Source organism: Opisthocomus hoazin, chromosome 6 (genome assembly GCF_030867145.1).
Source record: "Opisthocomus hoazin isolate bOpiHoa1 chromosome 6, bOpiHoa1.hap1, whole genome shotgun sequence".
NCBI classification, from domain to species: domain Eukaryota; kingdom Metazoa; phylum Chordata; class Aves; order Opisthocomiformes; family Opisthocomidae; genus Opisthocomus; species Opisthocomus hoazin.
Genome location: NC_134419.1, coordinates 10,917,381 through 10,941,827, shown reverse-complemented (window position 1 = coordinate 10,941,827; position 24,447 = coordinate 10,917,381). Strand labels below are relative to the sequence as shown.

The 24,447-nt window shown below is 52.6% G+C and overlaps 1 protein-coding gene across 1 annotated transcript; it reads right to left on the bottom strand.

The window, feature by feature from the left end:
* Positions 1-1,725: 1,725 nt before the first annotated feature.
* SMIM44 (small integral membrane protein 44) lies at positions 1,726-15,224 on the bottom strand. The gene is made up of 3 exons (XM_075424078.1): positions 14,606-15,224; positions 13,455-14,489; positions 1,726-2,425 (listed from the first exon to the last, which is right to left on the bottom strand). Exons 2-3 carry the CDS (start codon positions 13,930-13,932, stop codon positions 2,250-2,252), a joined length of 654 nt encoding a protein of 217 aa, XP_075280193.1. The 5' UTR covers positions 13,933-14,489; positions 14,606-15,224; the 3' UTR covers positions 1,726-2,249.
* Positions 15,225-24,447: the final 9,223 nt, after the last annotated feature.

Here is a 24,447-nt window from a genome sequence, read left to right as displayed (position 1 = left end):
GTCAAACCGCGGCCCGTGGGACCCAAGATGTCTCGGGAATGGAGCAAGAAACCGGCTGGAGCGGAGGTGGCTGCCTCCATCCGCAGCGAAGCCCCCACCTTATTTCCAGCAGCTGGTGGGCAATGAGCCCCCGATGCAGAAGAGCTGCCGGGGCTGTTGCCTGCAGCCACATGGGGAACAGTCGTGCCTGGTGACTGGCACGTCCCCATGGCAGGGACCAGTCCCTTCGAGAGCAGTGTCTGCGCCGGACACATGGTCGCACTGCTCCCCAACAGCAGTGGCTGGAGGCACCTGTGTGGCCTGGATGCCCAGCCTCTAGATGTTGAGAGGGCAGGGGAGCAGGGAAACCACCCTCCCCGTACTATATTCTGTCCCCCAGGAATCTGGACCTTCCCAGTTTCCTCAGCCTGCAGCCAGCTCCAGCACTGCAGCCCCGCTCCCAGGGGCCAACAGGCGCGGGACCACCCACAGCATCCCCCACAGCTGCTGTGGCATCACTGCCTGGCTCCCCTCGTCAGCCCCAGCGCAGCTGCCAGAGCAGCCGTGTTACAAACCCAGGGCCAAAAAAATGGGAGAAAAATGATGGTGGCAGCGATGACGTGTCTGACTGGAAACGGTTAATTACTGGGGGGAGGCTTGTGGTACTGTGCTACTGCCTTTGCTTGCCAAGCTGACAAAGCCCCAGCGTGGAACCTCGGGTAATGGCTCTCATTAAAAGCCATCAGAACGGGAGGTTGAAACCGCATCCATTTTCCCTAACCACTTTCAGAAGGGGAAAATGATGCTCTGGCCCCTGTTATTAGGGGTGCGCTGGGTACCTCAGGCTGGGAAAGGCAGGGCTTGTTTCCCTGAACGCAGAGGCAGAAGTCCTGACCTCTTGCCTTCTCCTGGGATCCAGTCTCTGGGCCATCAATATAGCCTTTTTTTTAAGTTCAGGAAAGACGTGGAGATAAAAGGGATCTTCATAAGTAAGAGGCACCGGGACCGAGGAATGAGCTTGGTCCCAGTGCCTCCACTCTGCTATACAGAGCAATGATGAAGCCTGGTTTAAAACCCTGAGTGGGGCAAAAGCTGCTGCTGGGTTCCCCTGAGATTCTTAAAAAGGGGGGGAGCAGGGATCTGCCTGGAGGCTGTGTGGGAAAGGATGCCTTTGGGCAGAGAGAAATGGCAGGAAGAGAGAAGGGCAGTTTCGGCTGGCGGGGCCCTGGCAGGGAAAAGGAAGGCACCCAGTGAGACAAGGGAGGTCTCCTCCCACCACCAGTGCATGCACATGTGGCTGACCCCAGCGAAGAGCCAGCAACCCTCGTGGTGGCAGCTAGTTTGGGGGTGACGTGGGGGATGGCCATTCTGCGATGAGTCTGAGGGATCCTCACAAAGAGCTGGGGTTTCCTGCAGGTGGGTCCTTGCCCTCCCCTCCAGCAACTGTCCTCAGAGAACAGGGGTGTGCCATGTCCCAGCAGGGCTGCTCCCAGCCAGGGGATGATGGGCTCTATCAGAGCTGGTGGTGGAGGGAAGGTGGTGGCCCTGGCCTGGCATGGGCATGGGGGAAGAAGGCTCCCTGGAGAGGTGAGGCTGTCACCCTGCTGTCACAGAGCCATGGGACGCACCTGCTGAAATGGGCTGCAAGCTGGAGCTGCAAAAACTAAGGAGAGGAGTGATGGCCCAGGCAGGTCACCAACATACCGCGCTGGATTTGACACCTGCTGACCTCCCAGTGCCTTTCTGCAGCCCCTGGCTCACGCTGCAGTCCCAGCTCCCTGCTGCATCCTGGGTCTGTTCCCAGAAACGCAGACATTTCTCATGCAGCCTTCTCGTCTCCTTCGCCCTGTTCACCACCCCGTCCCCGTGCTGTGGCACAGCTGCACACCAAAGGACCGCCCAGCTCCTCTCTGGCTCATTTCTCTTGCGAGCGTTGTTTGGTGGGTGTATTTTGCATTTGCTTTTTTTTGCTATTCACAAGGAAGAAAGGGAGGTCACGAACCCACAGGCAGACGTCAGGGCAGGACTGACAAGCCCGGGAGAAGGGGCAATGCTGCCTGCCCCAGTAACGTCCTTAGAGGTTGGCAAAACCGGGGTGAGGAGGGCTTTGCTCCATGGTGCTGGCTTTGCTCATCCCTTCCTCTCGCTGCCTGGACCTGGAAGGCAGCTGCTGCACTGTCCTGCTGCACCATCCCACTGCTCCATCCCACCACTCCATCCTGCTGCTCCATCCCACTGCTCCGTCCCACCGGGCCCTGCCACCACGCCGGTCACGTCTGCTGTGGCAAGTGGCAGGTCTCGCCGATGGCAATGACCACGTCCTGGGGCTGGCGGTCCCGGCGCCGCGGCGCCTCGGGCATCTCGCTCATCTCATTGACGCTGTTGCTGATGCAGTTGATGTCGCTCTTGTTGCTGTTGTCATCTGGGCTGGGGCCAAAGATCCAGTCTGGAGGAGGGAGAAGCACAAAATGAGCCCCTGCTTACCTCTGGCTGACCACAGAGTCAAAGCTGGCTGGGAAATCACTGCCCCCTGCTAGACCCTACCCCTTGCTCCGGGTGTTCACACCCCAGGAGGGTCTCTCGCCCACCCCTGCCCCTATGGCCCCCTCTACTCCCCCAGTACTGGGGTCTCTGCTCTTCCCAGTTCCGGGATGATTTTCAGGCTGCTGGATTCTGGAAGCCCTCCTGGCTTAGGCGAATGAAATCTCCCTGCTAATCCCCAAAATGAAAATGTCTCCGAAGTGAAGTGCGCATCTGGGGTCTCGAGCAAGGGAAAGCAGTGTATTTCCTATGGTGGGTTTTTGCTGTAGGGAATGGAGGGGATAATTAAATAACTGTGTGACATACAAATGGGGCTGGAGGCATGCCTGGGGATGTGGCTTATCCGCCCTGGGAGTGCATCACAGCCACAACGGGCTTCAAACTTGCCATGGCAGTTTCGGGGCTGCACTTCTGGCAGGTCGCTGGAGCTCGGGGACATGGCTCTGAGCTGATCCGGCCACTCTCACAACCCTTGGAGTGATGGATCCCCCTCCAAAATACAGTGGCTGCTGCTGGGCAGCCGTGTGACTGAGATGTCCCCTGCAGCATGAGGGGCTGTGGTTCAGTGCAGGCAGGTGCTGCCACTTCTGAAATGTTTGGGTTTTTTTTCAAACTAGTTGGTGTGGTGAGAGGCTGCAGCTCTTTGTGGAGGAGGCAGGCTGCCTGGTGGAGCAGGGACAGAGAAATGCAATCGCAGAGAGATGTTGCCTTCTTCATGGGCTGTGGAAAAAAGTTTTTCAGCAAAACTGAGGCAAATGATGGCAAATGCCAGAGTGGGATCCCCGGGATGAAAGGAGATGAAGGTCGCATTTCCTGGGTCACCGGTGGTGAGGAGGAGAGATGGGAAATACCTGTGGTCCTCCCTGTGCTCAGTGTGTGCACTGTAGGTTGAATTCGGGGGCTTTTTTGAAAGCCACGGAGCTTTTCCTTCTTCTGTGAAGAAAACCCAAAAGTTTTGTCATTTTTGCAATGCAATATTTGACTTTCTTCTCCAGCCTATAGCCATTTGGCCACACCATCCCCAACGGCTGGGGCATGGCTTTTGGGGTGACAGTCATACTGTGGAGCCAGGGCGGGTGTCCACCCTGCCACTGGGACCGGACAGGGAGCAGAGGGGCTTGTGCCCCACTGCCTGGCGTGGTCTGGCTGGACATGGGTGCAGGCTCCAAGGAGGAGAGAGCTCCCACCACACCGGGCACAGGTGGTGTGTCCAGAGAGTGACTGTTTTTTCTTGTTTTCCTTTTTTCTCCACCTCCCTCACCGTGCCAATGGGGTCTGCCAGTTGAGCGATGGGAAGGGCAGGAGAAGAGCCACTACAGCCCACACAACTACCGTGGTGCTTGCAAGAGCGATTGCGGAGTTCAGCAAAGACATGGTCCAAAGGCTTCTGGGGAGCCCCAGGGTCTGCCCCAAGTCCCAGCCAGGGCATTTGTCTTTCACTTGCATGGTCCACAGTCCCCACCAGAGCCTGGGCTCCCCACGACAGCCCTTCCCTGAGGAAACCAGCTAGGAAGCTCATTTGGGTCTTTTTTGCTTTATAGCCTCCATTGTGCTTAGGTTTACTGGATGTAGACCAAACCCAAACACTTCACCGGCTGCTTCCTGGCCTGGCCCTGCAGCCCAGGCTGGCTCTGCACCAGCTGGACCCCCCCCTCCTGTCCCCGAGACCTCCCAGGCTTGTGCCAGCCCCTGCTTGGCGTGAGGAGGATCCAGGAGGCAATAACAAGATTGCCTACTACAAATACTAGTAAAGGTCTCGGCTTGTTTTCCTTGACATCAGAGGTAAAACTCCAGTGGGAGCAGGTGCTGGTCCAGCAGGGAAGAAGGGGAATAACCTGTAGAAAAAGAGGTGTCAGGTCCCCAAATATCCTGGGAGCCATCGGGTCACGGTTGCAATGCGAAGCAAAGACCATGGATTTGCATGCCCATGAGCAAGGGGAGGTGGCGTTTGGTGGCCAAGCAATGGACCCACGGGGACATTGGCAGGAAGGAGAAGAAGCAAGAGCTGGTGTGATCAAGGCAGAAACACAGAGCATGGGTGTTTTGGGAGAGTGCTGGCGGGGCTCAGCAAAAGCCATTTCTGTGGGAAAAGGGTCACGGTACGTTGTCACCAAAGGGGATGTGGCTGGCTGGGGCGCCCGGGGAAAGCGGCTTGCGTGAGGCTGCCGCAGTCTGTTTCCCAGGTAAGTGCGGGCTGGATTGTGCACGCTAATCCGAACCGTTGCTTCCCTGGGAATTATTTCTGGAGCCTGCTGGATCTAATTACCCAGTAATCTGCAGGAAGATGTAATTAGGCTGTCATTAGAGGGTATTTACTGCGATGCCTTTATGATTTGACTGTGTAAGTAAGGAGCAAAGTAATTACACAATTACACATTATTTGTGGCCATTTATGGCCTGTAACTTCAGCATGTTGCCATGTGCAGAAGAGGGGAGCGAGGCCCCGTGGAGCTGGCAGTGGATCTCCTGCCAGCAGGACCCTGGAGGAACAACCATAAAAATGTCAGCGCCCTTGTCTTCCCCACCAGCCACCACCGGCCGGCTCTGTCCCAGCCATGCATGCTCCTCCCCAGCTTCTCCCTCTGGCTCCTTCTCAGCTTGCTTAGCCTGTGGGTGAGAAATTGGGGTCCCCCTGGGTCCCCCACGGGATGTCTGGAAAGGAACAAGAGGGAGGAGAAAGGACACCTGCACATCTTTGGTCCTGATGTGACTAAATCTTGTTCTGATGCGGAAGGACCCTTGCAGGAGATGGGATGCACAACCTCACATCAAGCACAAGCACGCATTATAAACCTCAGATAATGCACCCTGTGGGGTGTTGTAATGAGGTGATGGAGCGTGGTGAGGTGCTGGGAGCTGAGGGACAGTGGTGACCTGCTGAAGGTAGCTGAAGCCCTTAGCATCACGACAGGTATTTCCCTCTCCAACCCTTACAGCTGGCAGGGGGTCTGCATGACCAACAGAAAATGGACACAATTGGCACCGAGAGGGAAATGAAATCCTCTTTTGGACCAAAGTCATGCTCTCAAAGACACGTCTCAAGGACGCATGCTCTAGCCAGAAGGCAAGAATAGGCAGGCTGAACCAGGGCACCTAATGGACCTGGGACACCAAAGGGCAGAGCTGGGGTGAGCAAGGGTCCCACAGTGCACTCCTGCGGCAGTGATATCCCCAGACCCAGGATGGTCACACCTTGGAGGTAAGGAAAATCATTGCCTGCCCCTACCCAGCACCTTGAAGGAGCCTGTAACACATGTTGCAAAATCAGGGCATGCACACTGGCACGTACAGGAATGCCTCAGATAAAGGAAAGGGACAAAGTGACTTTCTCAGCCAGACTGGGGGAGCAGCATCTAACCCACAGACACCTCTCCCTGCTTGCTGGGCACTGCCAAGGCTCAGTGTATCTGTTGAGGTCTTGTGGGGCGAAAGGCGAGGTGGAAGGTGCTGAGATGGGGTGAGATCAATATGGAGCGATTGATCCAAAGCAGCTGGAGAGATGAGATAGGGTAGAAGACTGGGTAAATCAGGAGCTGTGGAATAGTATCTCTCCCTAAATAGCAGAGTGATGTGGCACAAAGTGCCCCTGCACCTCCCTGGCTCTGTCTGTCTTTGATAACATCCCTGGAAGCAGGACTCTTGTGGTGTGCTGATCAAAGGGGCCAGAAAAATACTCTTCTGGGCTGCCCAGATTTCACAGCATGTTTTACCCCTCCTCACACCAACAGCAGAAGGGACTGTCCTTGCTTGGAAACCCCTTACAGTGCAGGCAGCTGGGAGCAGCCTCCTGCTGCCTGTGTGCACAGAGGCACGGGGATGCTCTATGTCCAGTCTCGTCGTGAGATGAGAGCACAGTGGGATGCCTTCCAGAGGGACCTGGACAACCTCGAGAATTAGGCCTGTGTGAACCTCATGAGGTTCAACGAGGCCAAATGCAAGGTCCTGCACCTGGGTCAGGGCAACCCCTGGTATCACTACAGGCTGGGGGATGAAGGGATTGAGAGCAGCCCTGCCGAGAAGGACTTGGGGGTACTGGTGGATGAAAAGCTGGGCGTGACCCAGCCATGTGCACTCACAGCCCAGAAGGCCAACCGAACCCTGGGCTGCATCCCCAGCAGTGTGTCCAGTAGGGCGAGGGAGGGGATTCTGCCCCTCTGCTCCCCTCTGGTGAGAGCCCAACGGGAGTCCTGCATCCAGCTCTGGAGCCCTCAGCACAGGACAGACATGGACCTGTTGGAGCAGGGCCAGAGGAGGCCACAAAAATGATCAGGGGGCTGGAACACCTCTCCTGTGAGGAAAGACTGGGAGAGCTGGGACTGTTCAGCTTGGAGAAGAGAAGGTTCTGGGGAGACCTCATTGTGGCCTTTCAGTAACTAAAGGGGGCTTATCAGAAAGATGGGGACAGGCTTCTTAGCAGAGCCTGTTCCGACAGAACACGGGGTAATGGTTTTAAACTAAAAGAGGGGGGATTTAGACTAGATATAAGGAAGAAATTGTTTACAACGAGGGTGGTGAAACACTGGTACAGGTTGCCCAGTGAAGTGGTCGATGCCCCATCCCTGGAAACAGTCAAGGTCAGGTTGGACAGGGCTCTGAGCAACCTGATCAAGTTGAAGATGTCCGTGGTCGCTGCAGGGGGGCTGGACTAGACGACCTTTCAAGGTCCCATCTAACCTGAGCTATTCTATGATTCTATTCTACAATCCTAGGATTCGATTCTATGATTTTGTGATCCCAGTGGGTTGGCCAGGTCCCCTGCATTCATTGGTGACAGTGCGGGATGTCCGTGAGGCACTTCAGCCACTGGAAAAGAGAAGTCCCTGACAGACAAGCAGAGGGAGGTCAAAGAAAGGGCTGAAATTTAAATGAAGGCTGATGTGTGAGACATTCACACTCCATGCAGAGATGCAAACAAGCAACGGAAGGGGAAACATGTTAGATGAACCATCAAACTTGTGCTCTAGATTTACTTGCTTTAAATGGAGCTGGGTGTGAAAACAGCTGCTAAAAAAGTCCTTTTCCCAGCAGCAGGAGCAGGAGACCTTTTTGTCTGAAACAGGTCCCGATCCAGCAATCGCCTCATGCTCTGCAGCAAGGCAGGACCAGCTCCAGCCAAAGCATTCCCAGCGGACACGAGTTCAAGGGTATCCCTCATGTTTGACACAATGCAGCAGTCGCAGCTGGCCATCGTATCTGTCTCATTTGCAGGACAGACTCTGCTTATTCATGAGCAAAATCAGCAGATATCTCCCAGGTTTGTTCTGCTGGAAAATCTCTGTTTGCCTCTGGCAGCAGTAATTTTTTAGCAAGAAATCTCCCTTTCCCACCAGACTCATGTTTTGCTAATTTAACTTGCTGTTGGAGTCTGTTCTTCCTTCCCTGTTTTGCAGAAATTTCTTAGGTTAGCCATGCTGGCCAAGCCAAAACTGTCCTGCACCCCGAGAAACACGAGCACGCTGCTTTGCCGATGGACTGGTGAGGACACTGCCCCTCTGCAGAGCTGTCAGCGGCATGAAGGGTCTGATGGGAAAGGGGGTGACATGGAAACGGCATTCACTGAATTATGATATTGTCTTAAAAATAGCTTCTCTACACCAGTATAACCCTGGACCAAGCCTGCATTTAATCCTAGTCCTGCCTGCCGGGCAGCGTTGCTGCTCTGCAGAGCCAGTCTTGGGAGGTGATGACTCAGGTGTGGAACGTGGGAGGCAGGGAGTGGGAGGCAGGGATGCTCCTGGGCATGTTTAGCTGCTCTCCGCATCCTCCAGCCTTAGGCATCCACCATGGAGGCAGAATGAAGATGGCCACAGGGTGAGGAGCCCTGCTCGGTCTCAGCTCGAGGAAGACTGGCACTCGCAGAGGAGAAAGGCACAGTCTTCACCCTGGGGACCTGACGCAGCACATTGCCGGACCACGCGATGGCAGGAATGGATGGCGCATCCCTGAGGTCAGCCTCCATCGATCGCTGGCACCATGTGCCGGGAGCCATCCCGTTGCTCATGCTTTGTGCCTCAGAGGTCTGGCTGCAAAAGCAGCTGTGCTAGAGTGGGGCCACCTCTGCCTGCTTTTTGCAGGGCCAGACCGCTGTGGCCACTTGTCCGGCCGACAGCCACAGCCCGCAGCCACGTCGATGCCAGGGGGGATGCAGGGATGGGGCATCTGCCTGTTCTTACTGTAGCTGTGTTATAGAAAAAAAAATAGTCAAAATGTATAACGAGTTGCTGTTTTGCTTCCCGATAGACTATTCATATATAGATTTGTTCGTATAACTAACTTGCTTGGTGTTAGTGGCTAAATTCACTGAGGCCTTAGGCTGCACATTGTGAATCTGCCACCTGAGTACTGTGAATTTTCATTGAACCCTTGCCAAGCTCAGTGAAGGAGGGCCCCAAGGACTCAGTTCCAGCTAGAAGATAAGGAAGTTCAGTCATCCATTGACAGCAGCAGGGCCTCTCTGAAGATAAGGGAAGGATCTTCAGCCTGCCCAGCTCGGGTGGCGGGTGTGAGACTCCTGGAATGGTGTGTGAATGCTCAGGCAGCGGCTTCTGCCTTAACAGCTGGGAGTGGGAGTTAACCAGGTGAAAGCCATCCTGTGGCAGCCACTGCTAGACATCAGCACCCCTCAAACAGTGGCTAAGGAACCCCTAACGCACCTCCATGAGCCAAAAGGGAAACTGAGGCTGGGGGTTAGTGTCAGAGCTATGTTAGCACCGAGGTGGGGAAACAGAAGGGAACCTGACCTGGTCTTGTCTTTTTCCCTTAGCTTTGAGAGGCAAACGAATCATCCTCAAAACAGAGCCCAAAAAGAAGATGTAAGTCCTCTCTGATGGCCCTGAGACGCTATCCGCCATCCCTGCCACAGGCTGAATTATCCTAAGAGCCCTGCGGTTCTGCGTGGGAGCAATTAAAAGCGGATCCTGAGTCCCTGCAGGATCACCCAGCAGCTATTTTCAGCAATGCTACATTCATGCACAGTTTCTTTGTTCAAGGAGACGCTTTGCTAAAGAAGCCTGAAATGTGGCATGTGGAGATAAGGCTGAAAAATAAAAATACTGCTGGTGGGTCAACAGGGCAAAGAAAAGAGAGACCCCGTTCCGAGACTGGCTTAAGGTTTTTAGCAGTCCTGAAGCCATTGACCAGCACAGTCCCGCTAGCGTCAGCGATCCTGCCCTGCCTTATGCCATCTGGACAGGAAAAGTTTCCTCAGGGTCTCCTCTGCAGATGAGCAACACAGAGGGTGACACCAGCAAAGGTCTCCCTGCAAAGCATCAGCTCCCACGCAGACCAGCAGACCCTTCCCGTGTGGCAGCGAGATGCTTTCCCAGGGACCACACGTGCTACAGTCTCCATGGCAACAGCTTTGTTTCCAGTCAAACTTTTTTTTTTACCCTTTTTTCTCCTTTTTTTGTGTTTAAATCAGGGCGATATTCAGTGAACTGCTGGGGACGGAGCAGGGAGGGCGGGCTGATTCCCAAGGATTGCAGTAATTAGGCGCTTTGTACGTTGGCGACAGGCTTGTCATTTGCCAAGCCGGCACTTCGCCGCAGCGCCGTCTCCGGCAGCTCTCCTGAGCTAAGCCGCTTTCCAAATACTTCGACCCAGTTTGTCTTAACTGGTAGCCAGGTCTGAGCTGTGCTCACACAGGAGCCTTCCTCCCGCCTCATCCCCGCAATCTTCCCCAAGTGGAGATGCCCCACGAATTTTGGGAAAGTTGCAAACTTGAGGTTTTGTCAGCTCAGAGCAAGTGGTGACGGACTGGAGAGAAATTAAGGTATTTTGGCCTTTCTTTGGCCAGGTGTCTCCACGACGAGTTCAATACAAGCTCTTTCAGAGCCCTTTTATCCATACTCAGGTGCTCTGGGGGATGAGGACAGACAAGATCCTCATTTCAGCTGAGGGGAACTCTGCCTTCCACCCTCCAAAAATACATGTTTCACTCTCCTCCGTTGCAGCCTCCCATGTTCCGCTCCTTCCCACCCCAATGGGCATCACAGCAGCATTCACATCCCCCCAGGGATGCCTGGACAAGCTCTAACTGAATTTTTAAGAAGTGGCTGTGAGACAGAGGTCGGTATCTCAAATACCCATTCAGACTGTGCAGGGAAAGAGCTCGGTAGCATCCTCACCTTCTTCACCGTTCCAAACCAAGCCCAGTGCCCGCTTCTCGTGGTCCCTGTGCACACACGGCAGTGGGTGATGCTTTGACTCCCCAAGCCGTGTCCTACAAGCTGTTATTGAGGAGTCCAAATCATCCTTGACGTTTCTGAGTGACTTTTTAAACTAGCGATTAACTATTCGCACTTTAATCTCCCTGAAACAGCCTCCAGCCCTTTGGCATCTTATTTTCATCTTTCTCTGTATCCTTCTAAATATGATTAGCACAGAAACGCCGATAGCAGAGGTTGGAGCTGCTGCTGAGTATATAAATCCAGGCATTGTGTTAAAGCAGCTAATAGACCAGCTTCTTATTTACCATCCCTTGGTCCCTCTGTCCTGTCCCTGAAGTCATTTTATGCAAACTCATTCTAATGAAACATTCTCTTTAAAGGCTGCTGCTTGGCAGTGTTAACAAACATGGTCTCGCATGCTCTTCTCCGAGGACTGGCTCATTTTAAGCATATAAATGGTGTGAAGACGGGCCTGGAGTGCTAAACAGGATGAGCTGGAGGCAGCCTTCGGCACCGAGGGGAGCTGCTGGAGTCTGGGAAATGCCTTCTCCTCTCTGTCTGGATGGGGCAGAAGCTCACAGCTGGATTTCTGATCCAAACTTGGAGAGATGTCTCCTCCAGCCAGGGCGGGGAGGATGCTCTGCTGACAGCAAGGGCGTTGAGCTGCGAAAGGGCTTCTTCCAAAGTGGCAGAAAGTGGGGAGACCCCAGGACAGTCCCTGTGCCTGTCCAGCTTAGGGCTATCCCTGGTGCTGTGAAAAGCTATGGAATTCCCTTTGCAAAAGGCTTTGTGAGGGAAGGGGCACCCTGCTGATCCCATCCCACACTGGGGCAAAAGCAAAAGGTGCCCAAGGTCACCAAGAAGCGTGGGTGCCGAGCTGCAAATAGCATGGCCGGGGCACGGGTGCCTCCGACCGCAACTTCAGCTTCTCTCCCTGTCTGGGGGGCACAACATTCACGCGGATGTTGGCCCTGTTCTGCAGTACTCACTCACGGGGTTGTTTTGAGCACCCGCACCCATGCTCTCCTGCATCAGGGACCCCAGCAATTGGGGCAGGATGTGTCCGCTCGGCAGGGGCACTGTGACTGGACTGGCTCCTGGCTCAGGGGGTTTCTAACCTGCTCCGATCTGGCCCTTTGAGCACCTCAGGGCAGGAGCGTGTGTATTTTTAGTGCTGTCCCTGCTGCCTACCTTTGTTGGGAGGGCAATGCTAAATCAGATGAGCGGCAGAGCTGGGAGATGTTACAGCCCCAGCAAGCTGCTGATTAAGTGTTATATTTAACACTTTAAGACAGTATCTGTTCCCTTCCAGCTGGGGCGAAGAAAGACTCCTCAGCAGCAGCTCCCTGTCGTTTTCCTGGCTGAGCCTCATGTGAGACCCTGAGCACTGCTCCCTGCCAGGAGGTTCAACCCTGCTTGTTCCACATATCTCCTCCCCACATACCTGTGTCCCAGATCTGCTAGCCCCTGCCTGGTTGGGACCCCCTGCCCGAAGGTCTTGGCTTGCCCTCCCGTCAGCAAGGCAGGGGGACTGCCTGCCCCGCAGGCACAGGTCGGAGTTTTGGCTGATGTCTATCATCTCCTGCATCCCAGGAGCAGGGAAATAAAGGGGGATCGTGAAGGAACACATGGATTTTGCTCCAGATGAGTGTGATCTCCCTCCCACCGCAGAGACGGAGCCTGCAGGGCTTCATTCCTGGCTGAGGGGCAGGCTCAGAGCAAGGGGTGTGCAAAGGGATTTCAGCCCCACTCTCCTGCAGAGGACATCGCTCCCCACAGCTTTCAGGGGGGTGTATGCACGTCTGAAGGAGCCAGGAGCTTAAATTCCTCTGCAGATCCCTCATGGCTCCCTGCCCAAGCTGAAAAACTGCCACCAGCTCCCTGCAGCGGGGCCCTGTACCCCAAAAGGACATGGTGAGCTGGCTGCCGGGGTGTGGGGGCCAAAAGTCCCGGGGATTCAGAAGGCAACAGGGCACATTTGCACTCCCTGGCACCGTCAGCCTTACAAATTATGGGGCAAACAGCAAAAGTACCGCTGGGGGCTTGCCACAAGCAGCCAAGCACCTCTACCTGCACATCTGCCTGTCCACGGCGGCCGCAGGCAGCAGAGAGTTTGAGGTCTCACCCCCGGTGACGAGGGACCTTGTTCATCAGGAACAGGGTGAAACGAAAGAGTCGGGAAGCCAGTTCTCATAAAAATGCACACTCTTTGGGCTACCATCTTACAGATTTGTTGCAGCAGCCTCAGAGGCTGTGATGGTTGTGCTAGGTGCTGTACAAGGCAGGCAGACTGCTGACCTGTGTCTCCTAGGACTTTGGATTCACTGGTGTCTCATAAGGGATTAAGCTCGTCTTTAACAATGCACTGGTGGGTTGTTTTCCTGCACTCAGATATCTGTTGCCATCAAACTTTTCATTTTGGAGACCTCCAATCCAAGCTCCATTGAAACTGGCCAATGGATTTTACGATTGTTCGGCAGCACAGATGTATGCACATACAGGTTTATACACACACGCACACGCTCAAGCCTCATTTCTGTAGGAAAGGAGCTAAACCTAAGGATTTTCTCTGGGAAACTGATTGACGTGCAGCTTGGTTTGGAGAACCCAGCACATCCAATAAACTCACATTCCTGTAAACATGAAAGGGTCAGGGCTTGATCTAAAACCCACCCATATCAAAGCAGAGATGCCAGCCAACAACCCCAGGCTTTGCACCAGGTTTTTTTTGGCCGCATGCACACAACGCGTGATGGCTGCACTCACCTATAAAGTCATGAATGAGGTCCTTGATGAGATGCCCAACAATGGCATATGCCACTGCCACCACCACCAGGGCTGCCATGAGAAGGTAGAGGACTGCCTTGGGCAGAGGAATGGCATCTCGAGGCGGAGGTTTGTACTCCTTGTAGAGCTGGTCATTGTCCGAGTATGAGTACTGGAACAAGTGGTCCAGGCCAGCCGTGAAGTTGCTTGAGTTCATGGACTGGCTGTTGGACAGGTAATTGTCCTGCTCGGGGTCTTGCAGGACACTTACCACTGAGCTGGTCGTGGCTTCCACTTGCTGTACCAAGTTCAGAGTCTTGTTAACACTGGGGAGGATCTGGGAGAGGAAAGTGCTCCAATCTTTGATGGCACTAATGTTGCAAATAATCATAATTGCAATGAGGAAAGACAACTCCAAGCCCAAGAGATTTAAAAGGGAGAGAAAAAGGCGTGAATTGCCGTGCTTACACCAAATCATGTACTGCAAACTGGGCAGAGAAGATCTTGATGGAGTAGGCTTCTCATCTGCAAATTCTTACATGATTCAGTAGTGATGCGTCTGTGGTACGTTGGTCCTCACTCCTGGAAATGCCCGCAGCAAACCCCTACGGGCATGAAGTTCCTTGGGAAAAAGTAGGAGCTGGAATGATTTTGACCGATATCATTTTTGTTACTTAGCTGTCTCTCCCTGATGCTACCCGCTGAAGAAAGCTGGAGAGACGGAATCCTGTAGGTATTTTCAGTCATCTGGAAAAGAAAGAAAAACTGCCTTTCTCCAGCTTCTTTTCACAGGTGATGGTCCTTGCAGAGACGTCCTTTGGACTTGGTCTCGGTAACAGCAGGTGCAAGGTGTGCAGTGCCGTGCCGTGACTCTCCCCGTAACGCTGCCCAAAGCGTCCGCAGAGGAGAAATGTATATTCAAACCCCACAAAGTTCAGCTGCTCCCGGTGTGTGACCGAGCTGATAGCACGCAGCTCCCAGCTGCGCCAGCCTGGCTTTCAGCAACTTCTTTCGCCGGCATCTCCCAATCGATTCCTTTAAAAAGAAAACCAGAGTCAGAGACAACGACCACGACAGCGGTGAGCCCGGCGCCTGAGCCGGTGGTCTCCCAAGGGCAGCCCAGCCGAGGAGTGGCTGCTCTCGGGTTTTACCTTAAGGACTTTTGCAAGAGAACAGGTCTGCTCGACTGATGATCCGGCTTGTTTTATTCAGCTCTCGGCTCCCTACGGACCTCCCTGCGAGCAGCAGCCGATCCGGTGCGGCTGCCTGCCGTCTGCGGGCTGTGTGTGCACGCGTGCGTGTGTGCACCCTCCTCCCCGTCCTCTTCCCCTCCTGTCCCTTCACCCTACAGCCCTGCTCGCTCGTCCCAGCCGTCCTGGCTGCCAGCAGCGAGGGGGATTAGCCGCCGAGAGCTCAGCTCCACAACTCCCAGGCGTGCTGCGAAGCCGGCGATGCGTGGCGGGAGCCTCGGCTCAGCCTCCGCCACGGCTCCCCGGAGAGTTAATCCTTTCTACGCCAGAAGACCTGCCTTGATCCGGCCGCTGGATCTTCCCAGAGAGGTGGGGGGGAAGGTGGGGAGCAGCCGGAGCGTGCGTGTGCGTGGGTACACGCGTGTGCACAGGGGCACGACCGGGATGTCCCAGTGGCAGCCTGGGCTCAGGCAGTGCTGGGGACAGGTCTGGTGTCCGCTTGGGGACGAGCCCCCAGCTCCAGCCCAGCCGCGAGCGCTGAGCACAGCCTTTGTCTGGGAGCTGCGCTGCCGGCAGAGAGAAATTGAAAGGCGGGCGCTGCCAGGAGGAGGGCAGGCATCATCAACCCGCCACCGGCATCCCAAGGGAACGATGCTCCCCATAGCCCCGCTCCCCCCCCAGCCTCCGCCCAGAGAAGTTTTGGCATCAGCGGGATGCCCGATTTGCAGAGAGCATTTGGGGCTGAGCTCCCTCGCCAGCTCCCCTCCCTGGTTAGCTGGCTGTGTAAACTGGTAAGAGCCAGCCTGTCCCTGGTCACCTTGATGATGGGTTTAAACTGGTCCAGATTCCCTACAAGCACATCTCCGCATCCGCCTGGGCAATGGGATTTCAGTGGGGTGCTGGCTTGGTTTGAAGGCACTGGGACTGCTTTCAAGAGGAGGAAGAGGAAAACTTAGAGAGGGGGAAATTGTCTTTCTATATTTGGAGGTGAAAATAAATCACAGCTCCATTTTTCACATCTACTTTTTTTTTGTGCAGCTTCCCCATGTAAGAAATAGCTGTCACGAGGGCAAAGAAATCACTACATCAGGCCTAAATGCAGCCAAATGGAGCTTTGGAGAAATAATAGCAAAAGATTAAATTTTTTTTGTGTGTGTTACCAGCCAGCAGCAATCCTGCCAGCTGCCTGCGGGTTGGAAGTGTGTGGAATAAAATGGCAACATCTATCCCTTACAATAAAATCATCAGGGCTCAGGTAGGTGATGGACAGATTTTACAGCCCAGGAGCAAAGAAAATATGGAGGAAAAAGCTTTTCTGCCCCCCTTGGAGTGTGCATGGACCAGGTCACAGGGATGTCTGTTCCCCAGGACTGTTTTGCAGCCTCCTAAAACTTCTCACAAGCGACAGAGCTGTGACTGGTTACAGAAACACATCTGAGCTGCTGCATGGAGACATATCCTGCAATGGGACATGTCTTGATGTCCCCCTGCCTCAGAACCATGATGCCTGGAGTTGAAGCTGCTCCTCTGCCTCTGGAGCATGAAGCTGTAGGGATGCTCTGGGGGCCAGGGCGTGAGTCGGGAGCTAAGGGCAAATGGTTCCTCTCTCAGACTCTGCATCCTGACACACCAGATTTTATCCTTCCAAGACGCGAAATGTGGCAAGATTATATTTTTTAAAGAAAGTCTTCCATGCAAGGCGAGTTTTGGGGTCCATGCAGGGGTATCACAGTGCAGTCTGGCTTTGCCCCGCTCTGGAGGCACATCTTTGGCTGGGGTCCCCAGGAGGAGAGGACTGCCCCTGAGATGTGCCACTGGTCTTTGGGGACTGAATCTTCGCCGAAGCTGTATTTTCACCACAGCTGTTTGGTGTTAGTAGTTGCCATGGCACCAGTGCATCAACTGGAGGAAAAAGGGAGAAAGTCTGGTCTGGGCTGAGCCATACCTGTAGCTGGCTCTGCTAACCCAGGCTTTGGGTGGAACCATCCCACATGGGCTCCCACCACACCATGCACCTTTATTCCCACGAGGGGATGGAGCTGAGCAATTTGGGGCAAAGTATTTGCAAAGGTGTTTGTGCGTGTGTGTGGAGGATTAATCAGAGGAACCGAGGGCAAGGGGGATGCTCTGGCTCTGAAGGTCTTCAGGTCCTCACCACCCTCAAGTGCTCTAATCAGACCTGGGTTGGAGTGCATGAGAAGTGGAGTCAGGGTCTCTGCTCCATGTGATATGGGTCAAACCAGCCCAAAACATGGAATTCATGGGTGGTGAGGACTGTCCGAATGAATGCGTGAACAGCGTTCCAGGCGGAGACTGATACCCCACCTATAAAACCAGGGTGCCAACAGCCCTTTCCTGCCTGCTGTACCATCAGCTAATTGGTTTTTACTCATTTAGAAACAAAGGGACAACGTGCTGAGACCTGGCTGACTCCTTCCACTCCCCACTGCTCAACAAGTGCCAGCCAAGGGAGCGGTGCTCGGCCGTTTCTGAGTCCATACACCCCACTGAGCTGGGGCTGTCAGGGCTTCTCTGCCTTTGGGCACTCACAAAATCTGGGACCCACGGAGACCCCCTTGCAGAGCCTGCCTGGACTGCCCAGCAGCTCAGCAGCATGGATGCTGGTGGTCCCCACCTTGCTCCCTGTAGCCAGGGGCCTGAGGCACAGCTGGCACAGCTGGTGCAGCCCCGTCTCCCACGCCTCCCACTCGGCTCTCTGGGAAATGTGTGGCTGTGAATCAGCACATTGGAGGATGAAGCAAACCATCAGCTGGCAGCTTGCCTGGGGACAGCTGGTGACAGCAGCCCAGACCTCACGCTGGCGGGACATGGGGCAGACCCCTAGGCTTCCTGGAGCTCCACCAAGCATTTCTGGGAACAGGCTGGAAAAGCATTTGGGGGAGCTCTGAGGTCTGCTCAATTCATTAAAGGGGCTTAGGGTAATACCATAACACCCTTAGGGTAGTACCCTTCACCTTTTTCATTTCCCTGCAGTGAAAGTGAAGTTGGCCTCTTTCATTTTCATTAACACCCATATCAATTCAAAGTGACTAAATAGATGCTTAATTGTTCATTATACACCCTCTGCATCGCTTGTCTGAAAGGGAGGCTTTATTTCCACGATTATTGTTTCCATCCCATTACAGAGGGAGAGAGCACGGAGAAACTCAAAAGTCTGGATTTTAATAACCTTATATTTCAAACTCTCTGTTATTAAAAAAAATGTTTGCATTTGCTGTGATGGAGGGAAGATTAAAAGGATTGCCATGGATTCCACTTCAGGAACATGGCTAATGATTTCGATAAATCACTTTAAATAAAAATCACAATCTCCACAATTCCACCCAAACGCCATTTGGCAGAGGGGTTCATTATGGGAGCAAAGTGAATTTCAGAATTAGCTGCTTGTCCTAATACAATTGGACAAATTAAATTTAGGGATACACACATATCCAATGACACACATATTTCTTGCAGGAGAGCAGTGTTTTGGCCCCTGGGAAGTAGAACAAATAATGTTTTAGCGGGTCAAGAAAGATCTTGTCGCTCATGATGGATGTTGAGTGTTTGTTTCAGCTGTTCCCTTAGTATTTTTATTTTATGGCTTACTCTCAACGTAACTCCAGTCACAGCACTGGTGTTTTATTTCCATACACGCAGGATCAAACTGACTACTGGGACATGCCTTTGATAATGCTGGTGTCCACGCAGAGATGAAAAACCTGCTCTGACACATCACCAGTGATGCCCTGAGAAAACAGTCTGATTTCTTATCTGTGACTGGGACCAGATCCCAGGGTTTCTACAGAAGGTGAAGCCTGCGGCTGTCCTACACCACGGGCACTACACCACGGCTGGAGATCTGACCCTGCTCCCAGCTTTGCTGCTGGCTGTGTGGCCTCCTTGGTGACACATGAGGGAGTTGGAGGCAACAGGCTGTGGATGTGGTAACAACTGTCAGGTGCACTGTGAGCTGTACGGGTGGAGAGCAGTGTAGGAGTTCATCGCTGTGAAGCGTGTCATGGCATAGGAGGCTTTGCATCTCGCCCTGGCCGAGAGCTATCCAGGAGCTGTCTGAGAATATGATCAGGAGGGGCAGCTCCAGCAGCAATATGTCTGTACTTCTGAGTGAGGCATTTGTCTGCCCAAGCGTCATTTTTCACTCTTACTGGTTTTTTTATGTTCCTCTTCTGTAACAATACCATAACCTGATCCCCACCAAAGATGCCACCATGCCTCTTCGACAGAATAAGACGCACAAAGATTTATGCCCTCACTTGGTGCAGGGTAAAACGGTCTTCGCTGGACTTCAAACAACTCAAGCGTTAGCTGTGCAGGGTGATGTCCACCTTCACATCCAGATGCCAGCTTGTGGGGCTGTGCAGCTTGTGCCTCACTCTCTGCAGCCATCCCATGGGTGAGACATGGTGACCTTTGTTCAGCCCTGGGTAGGTTGGATGCTCTTCCTTGCCTCCCTGCCGTGGCTGTGCATGGCTGCTGCACTACACCCTGGAGCAGTGACTTCATTTCCAAGTAGATTCCAGACCTGATCCAAAGTTTTGTCAGCAACGTTCCTGCATGACAAGAAGTTCTGAAACATAGGCTTATCCTGGATTTCATGCCTGGCATTCCTCTCCTTTCGCCCACCAATTTCTGCTTGAAAAAAACAAACAAACAAGGAACAGCAGCAGTTTTGAGCAGATGAATCAGAGCGAGCTATCTTTATCTATCTATAAAAACACCTTTTTAAAAAAATAATTTTTTGATGCTGTGTTATTCATGCTGCCAAAGCTGAAGAAGTCCAGAGTATAATAATAAATGACATCATGAACTTGCCATATTAAGTGCAATGCCTAGGAAGACTCTTCCCGCTCTGCTGTCTCTGGTAAACAAAGCGGGGTTTTAACTCTGCGTGTGGCACCATCTCACAGACAGCTTGGCTTATCCTACTTCACTTCCCTACCTTAAAAAATGCCAATGGATTTGAGAGGCTGAAGGCAGGCACAAAAATTATCCATCATGAAAATCTTGCTTTGTGAAAGAAAGGGGAGCATTTCCCAAGTATACAAACCCAGGCCAACAGGACTAATTGCAGTGGAGGTGAGGTGGGAAAAGTGAATTATGTGTTCTGTTTGCATCCCTAGAAAGCACTGCTTGGCCACAGAACACATAAAAATAGCTGACAATTATTTTCAGGGCTTATCTATGGGTAAATCTGATACATATGGGCAAAACAGAATGGAAAGGCTTCATCTCAACAGGTGGAAAAATACTGGGTTTTCCATGTTCCCCTCCACTCACAGCTTCACTATCCTGAAATCCAGTGAGAAGGCGAGCATCCAACACCTCCCAAAGCCTCTCAAAGTGATCTGGAGGGGGAAGCTGACAGTCTTTACATTTTCTGTCTTCTCTGCCATCTAAGCTGGATACGTAGAGCTAAAATAAAACAGTCACCAGCTGTTTCTTTCAAGCAAAAAAAGAGAAAGTGCATGGATGCAAACCATGGCTGGTTTCATCAAACCATGGCTTTCAAACTCCAGGAGTTTGAAAGGGTAGGACTGAGGGGTCTGTCCACCTGCTAACTTGTGGGCTCTAGGAGGGAACTTTAAATGTCAACAACAGTAGCAAGTAAGGTAGAGAAACTGAGACGTAGCAAGGTAAACAGGAAAACTTACCTGCTTCCCTGAAATAGTTCCCCCATTCCAGGTAGAGGTACAGAAATAGAGACCTTCCCCAGCACCCGATCTCATTCCCCTACAAACATGCACATAGGAGCGTGTAGCTCTGCTGTCTGTCCTTGGCAAAGTCTTTGCTCCAGTGTTTTCTCCTCCCAGAGCAGGACCTGCATCTAACATGAGACCTGTAAAGTCGTGCTGGTATTTCTGCTGTGGAGGAAGAGCCGAGCAGGGCTGAGCGTGTGAAATGCAGCTGGGTTGCCAGGCAGGTTACAAATACACTCTGTGACTCCTGATTAATCTGCCACTGCATCCGCGAGGTGATGCAGTGCTCTCTTCTGCATTGCAGATTGTGCTCCAGCCGTGCCCTTTCCCCACCACCTCTCACAACCCTTACCCGCTGTCTCCCAGGCTCCCATTCCACCCAGCGTCGTGCACTGCACTGCATGCCCGATCCGTGCGTTGTTGCCTGCTTGGGTTGCATCTGTGTCTGCAAACTGCTCCTGTGCTCACCGGTGGGAAACCGACCCCTGGGGCCATGTCCTGGCCCTTTCTGCCACACCAGGCGTGCTCACATTAAAGCAGCTGACGGTTGAGGGGGGCTGTAATGTTAGCCTGTGTTCATCTTCTAGTGGGCACCAACAGATACACTGTCCTGGGCAAAAGTGGGTAACACTCCCTTTCTCGTGCTCCAAAGCAGTATGTGCAAGTGGTGGACCACGGGTGAGAACATCCACCTGCTATGGGTGTGTGTGCTGGTTTTGGCTAGGATAGAGTTAATTTTCTACATAGTAACTAGTGTGGGCCTATGTTTCGGATTTGCGCTGGAAACAGTGTTGATAATACAAGGATGTTTTTGTTATTGCTGAGCAGTACTTATACAGAGTCAAGGCCTTTTCTGCTCCTCACACCACCCCACCAGTGAGGAGGCTGGGGTGCCCAAGACGCTGGGAGGGGACACAGCTGGCACAGCTGATCCAACTGACCAAAGGGATTTTCCATGCCATACGACATCATGCTCAGCAACAAAAGCTGGAGAAAGAAGAAGGAAGGGGGGGACATTCAGAGTGATGGCATTTGTCTTCCCGAGGAACCTTTACATGTGATGGAGCCCTGCTCTCCTAGTGGTGGCTGAACACCTGCCTGCAAGTGAATGCATTCCTTGTTTTGCTTTGCTTGCCTGCGCTGCTTTTGCTTTACCCGTCAAACTGGCTTTATCTCAACCCATGAGTTTTCTCACTTTTAGCCTTCTGATTTCCTCCCCCATCCCGCCAGGAGGGAGTGAGCGGCTGTCTCGTGCTCAGCTGCCGGCTGAGGTTAGCCCGTGACAATATGAGGGTGCTGGAACGGAGGGAAGATGCAGGCACAGCCCCTCTGGACTGAAGGTTGAAATAGGATGCGAGCACCCCATTTGAGCGTTCAGATCAGGTAAGATCAGCCAACTCCACATGAACTGTCATGGCCTCAGACTGAGTGACGGAAGCGTGAAGAAACTGCAGCCTGCACTGAGTGCTGCTGTGTCCCAGCAGGGACATTGCCTCGAGCACCCTGTGGTGCCCCACCTCTAGCAGCAATGCTTCTCTTGTCAGCAGCAGACACTGGTGATTGGCAGTGGCAGCAAAACGCTTGGTTACTTTGGGATAGGATAAACTCAGGAGCAGAACCAGCAAAAGCAAAAAATCTGTGTTTAACAAGTATGGAAACAACTTTTAACCCATCTGCAACCAGAGGTGTGATTGCATCCCTTCTGTCTTTCTGTTTTGTGATGAAAGTGCTGCATGTTTTATTTTCCAATTTGCCTGCCTGATGCTACCAGAGAGTAATTTAGTGAGGGAGCTGAAACCCCAGGAGAAGGCTGAATAAAGACTAAAGATGAAATTCACAATGAGCAAGGCATGATTTTGTTGTGTAGGCTGTTACCCACACAGAGACTTGACTCCTGCACTTTACTACTGTGAAGGTATTAACTATCCACTAATATTACGTCAAATAGTCCAGAGCTCACCAAAGCTCTTGGCTTTCAAAGTGTTGTTTGCATTGCATATTCTCTTGGCTGAACCTGGTGTTCCACAGATGAACGAGGTCTCTCACCAGTGAGGAGCTATGCAGTCAGTTCTATTTTTCCTAGAGAATCCACCTCGAGTCTTCTTCACTGCAACTGGAGTCCACATCTTGCTCTGTCCTGTCAAGCACAGAGAGCTGCCTATTCCCTTCATCCCTGGAGCACTCCGACATTTTTGATGAGCGATCTATAGATTAGTGCAAAAATGACCGTACACGCTTTGTTTCTTTGATCAGAGAGAAGAAAAAAAAACTAAGCCACATCCACTAAGTCCATGCACACTTAAACAATTCAGGAAGAACAGGTGAGGGATGGAGCAGCAGCTCCTCCGTTTGTGGTGCTCAGCTTTGATGAAATCGCACACAGAACTTTTCTCCAGAACGGGTCCCTGCAGAAGGCGACCCCAGGATCTGACCAACGAGAGAGCACAGACGCTGAGATTTCTGTCTCAACACCCGTTCTGGCTGTGGAGCTATGGCCCAAAGAAAGGAAGCCTGACCCTAGCAGTCAGACATCGCAGTTCTGTAGTTCCCATCCTAGGCTATACCTGTCTTCGCAGTTACCCTATGCAACGATTGCCTCCTCATGTCAACGAAGCAAAAGCCTCCCCTTTAAATACCAGAACGCACTCCGCTCTTCCGCGCATCTCATCCCATTCCCAGACCTGCCTTCCCTGGCCCGCGGCATGCTGCACAATGACTTTCTGGCCTTAGATTTGTTTCGCTGTTGTGTTTTGCCTGTGCCAGCCTCCAGGCAGAGAGCAGACAAGCAGCCCTTCACCCACCGCTGCTGATGATTTATAACCTTGTCAGCAGCTCTGGGACTTGCAGTCACTGTATGGGTTAATGGCTGCTACCAGAAGACTTTGCAGTTTTAGGCTTTCTTTGACACGTGTCCAGCATGCAACTGAAATGTAAGTGGGTTTGTTTGGTTACTCTTTTGTCCAGCTCAGTCCAAGGTCAAAGCCAAGAACAATACAAAGCAGCAATAGTAAAACACATAAAAGCCCCTGCAGCCTTCCCTGCAGGGCTTCAAGGCACAGGTGTATTTTTATTCTCCCGCTGGCTTTCAGAGGAAGCCAGGAACAGCACCTCTGTGTCACAGGTAGGGAAGCTGAGGCACACAGATCCCGAACTTATTCAAAATGGGGACTAGATGCTCCTTGGTTTCGGTTGACTTTAATTCACAGAAAGCCAGGTGAGATGCCCAGTTCACTCACCATAAACAAGCATTCTTAACCAAAAACAAGGCTGTTTCTTTAGTGAAGGAAAGAAGCAGTACTGGGAAGGAAGGAAGGAAGCATGGCAGCGGAGCTGAGCTGCCGAGCTTGTACGAGGAGGGAGAGGGAAATAGAGAGATCTCATATCTGAGACCCCAGCATTAATTCATATGTTGATGAATGCCATAAATTAGATTGCAATCAGCCCACATTCTCCAGGGACCTGTTCCATGTAACGAGGCAGACCGAGGCTGTTCCAAATCCAGAGAACTTCTGGAGACTCCGAGTGCGGTTCCTTCCTTCCTTCTTCACCTTCAATAAATAAATAAAGTTGGAAAAGAGGAAGGTATTAGCTGTGAATGGATTTTAATTGAAGCAAATGTAAATTAATTTCATAATCTTTAATTAGCAGAGATCCTTGCTGGAAATGTAATTTACAGGAAGCTTGCTCCTTTGCTTGGAAGTCACTGGAAGTTCCTAGTGATGGGGTTAGGAAGGGGCTGTGGACTCTGCAGTCTTGTAAATCATGCATGAAAGCCCAGGATGAAGGAACTTGGCTCTCTGGGTGAAGCAGCTAGAAGAGGCAGAGGGTCTCACAGCAGAGTCAGATGCTGGCTCCTGGTAAACCTCAGTTCAGCTTCTGGCTGCAGCTGAGAATCAAGCAGGAAAAAATTATTCAAGTCAGATGATGGCTGGGTTTGATGGTCTGGGTCTGTGGTTATCCACCCTTCACACACACAGCTCCTCTCCAGCTCCTGAACTTATCTTGAACCTCATTGCTTTCTGCAAGCATTGTCCCCTGTCCTTTTGTTTTACTCAGTCTCCTGCGATCCTGTGGATCCCCTCC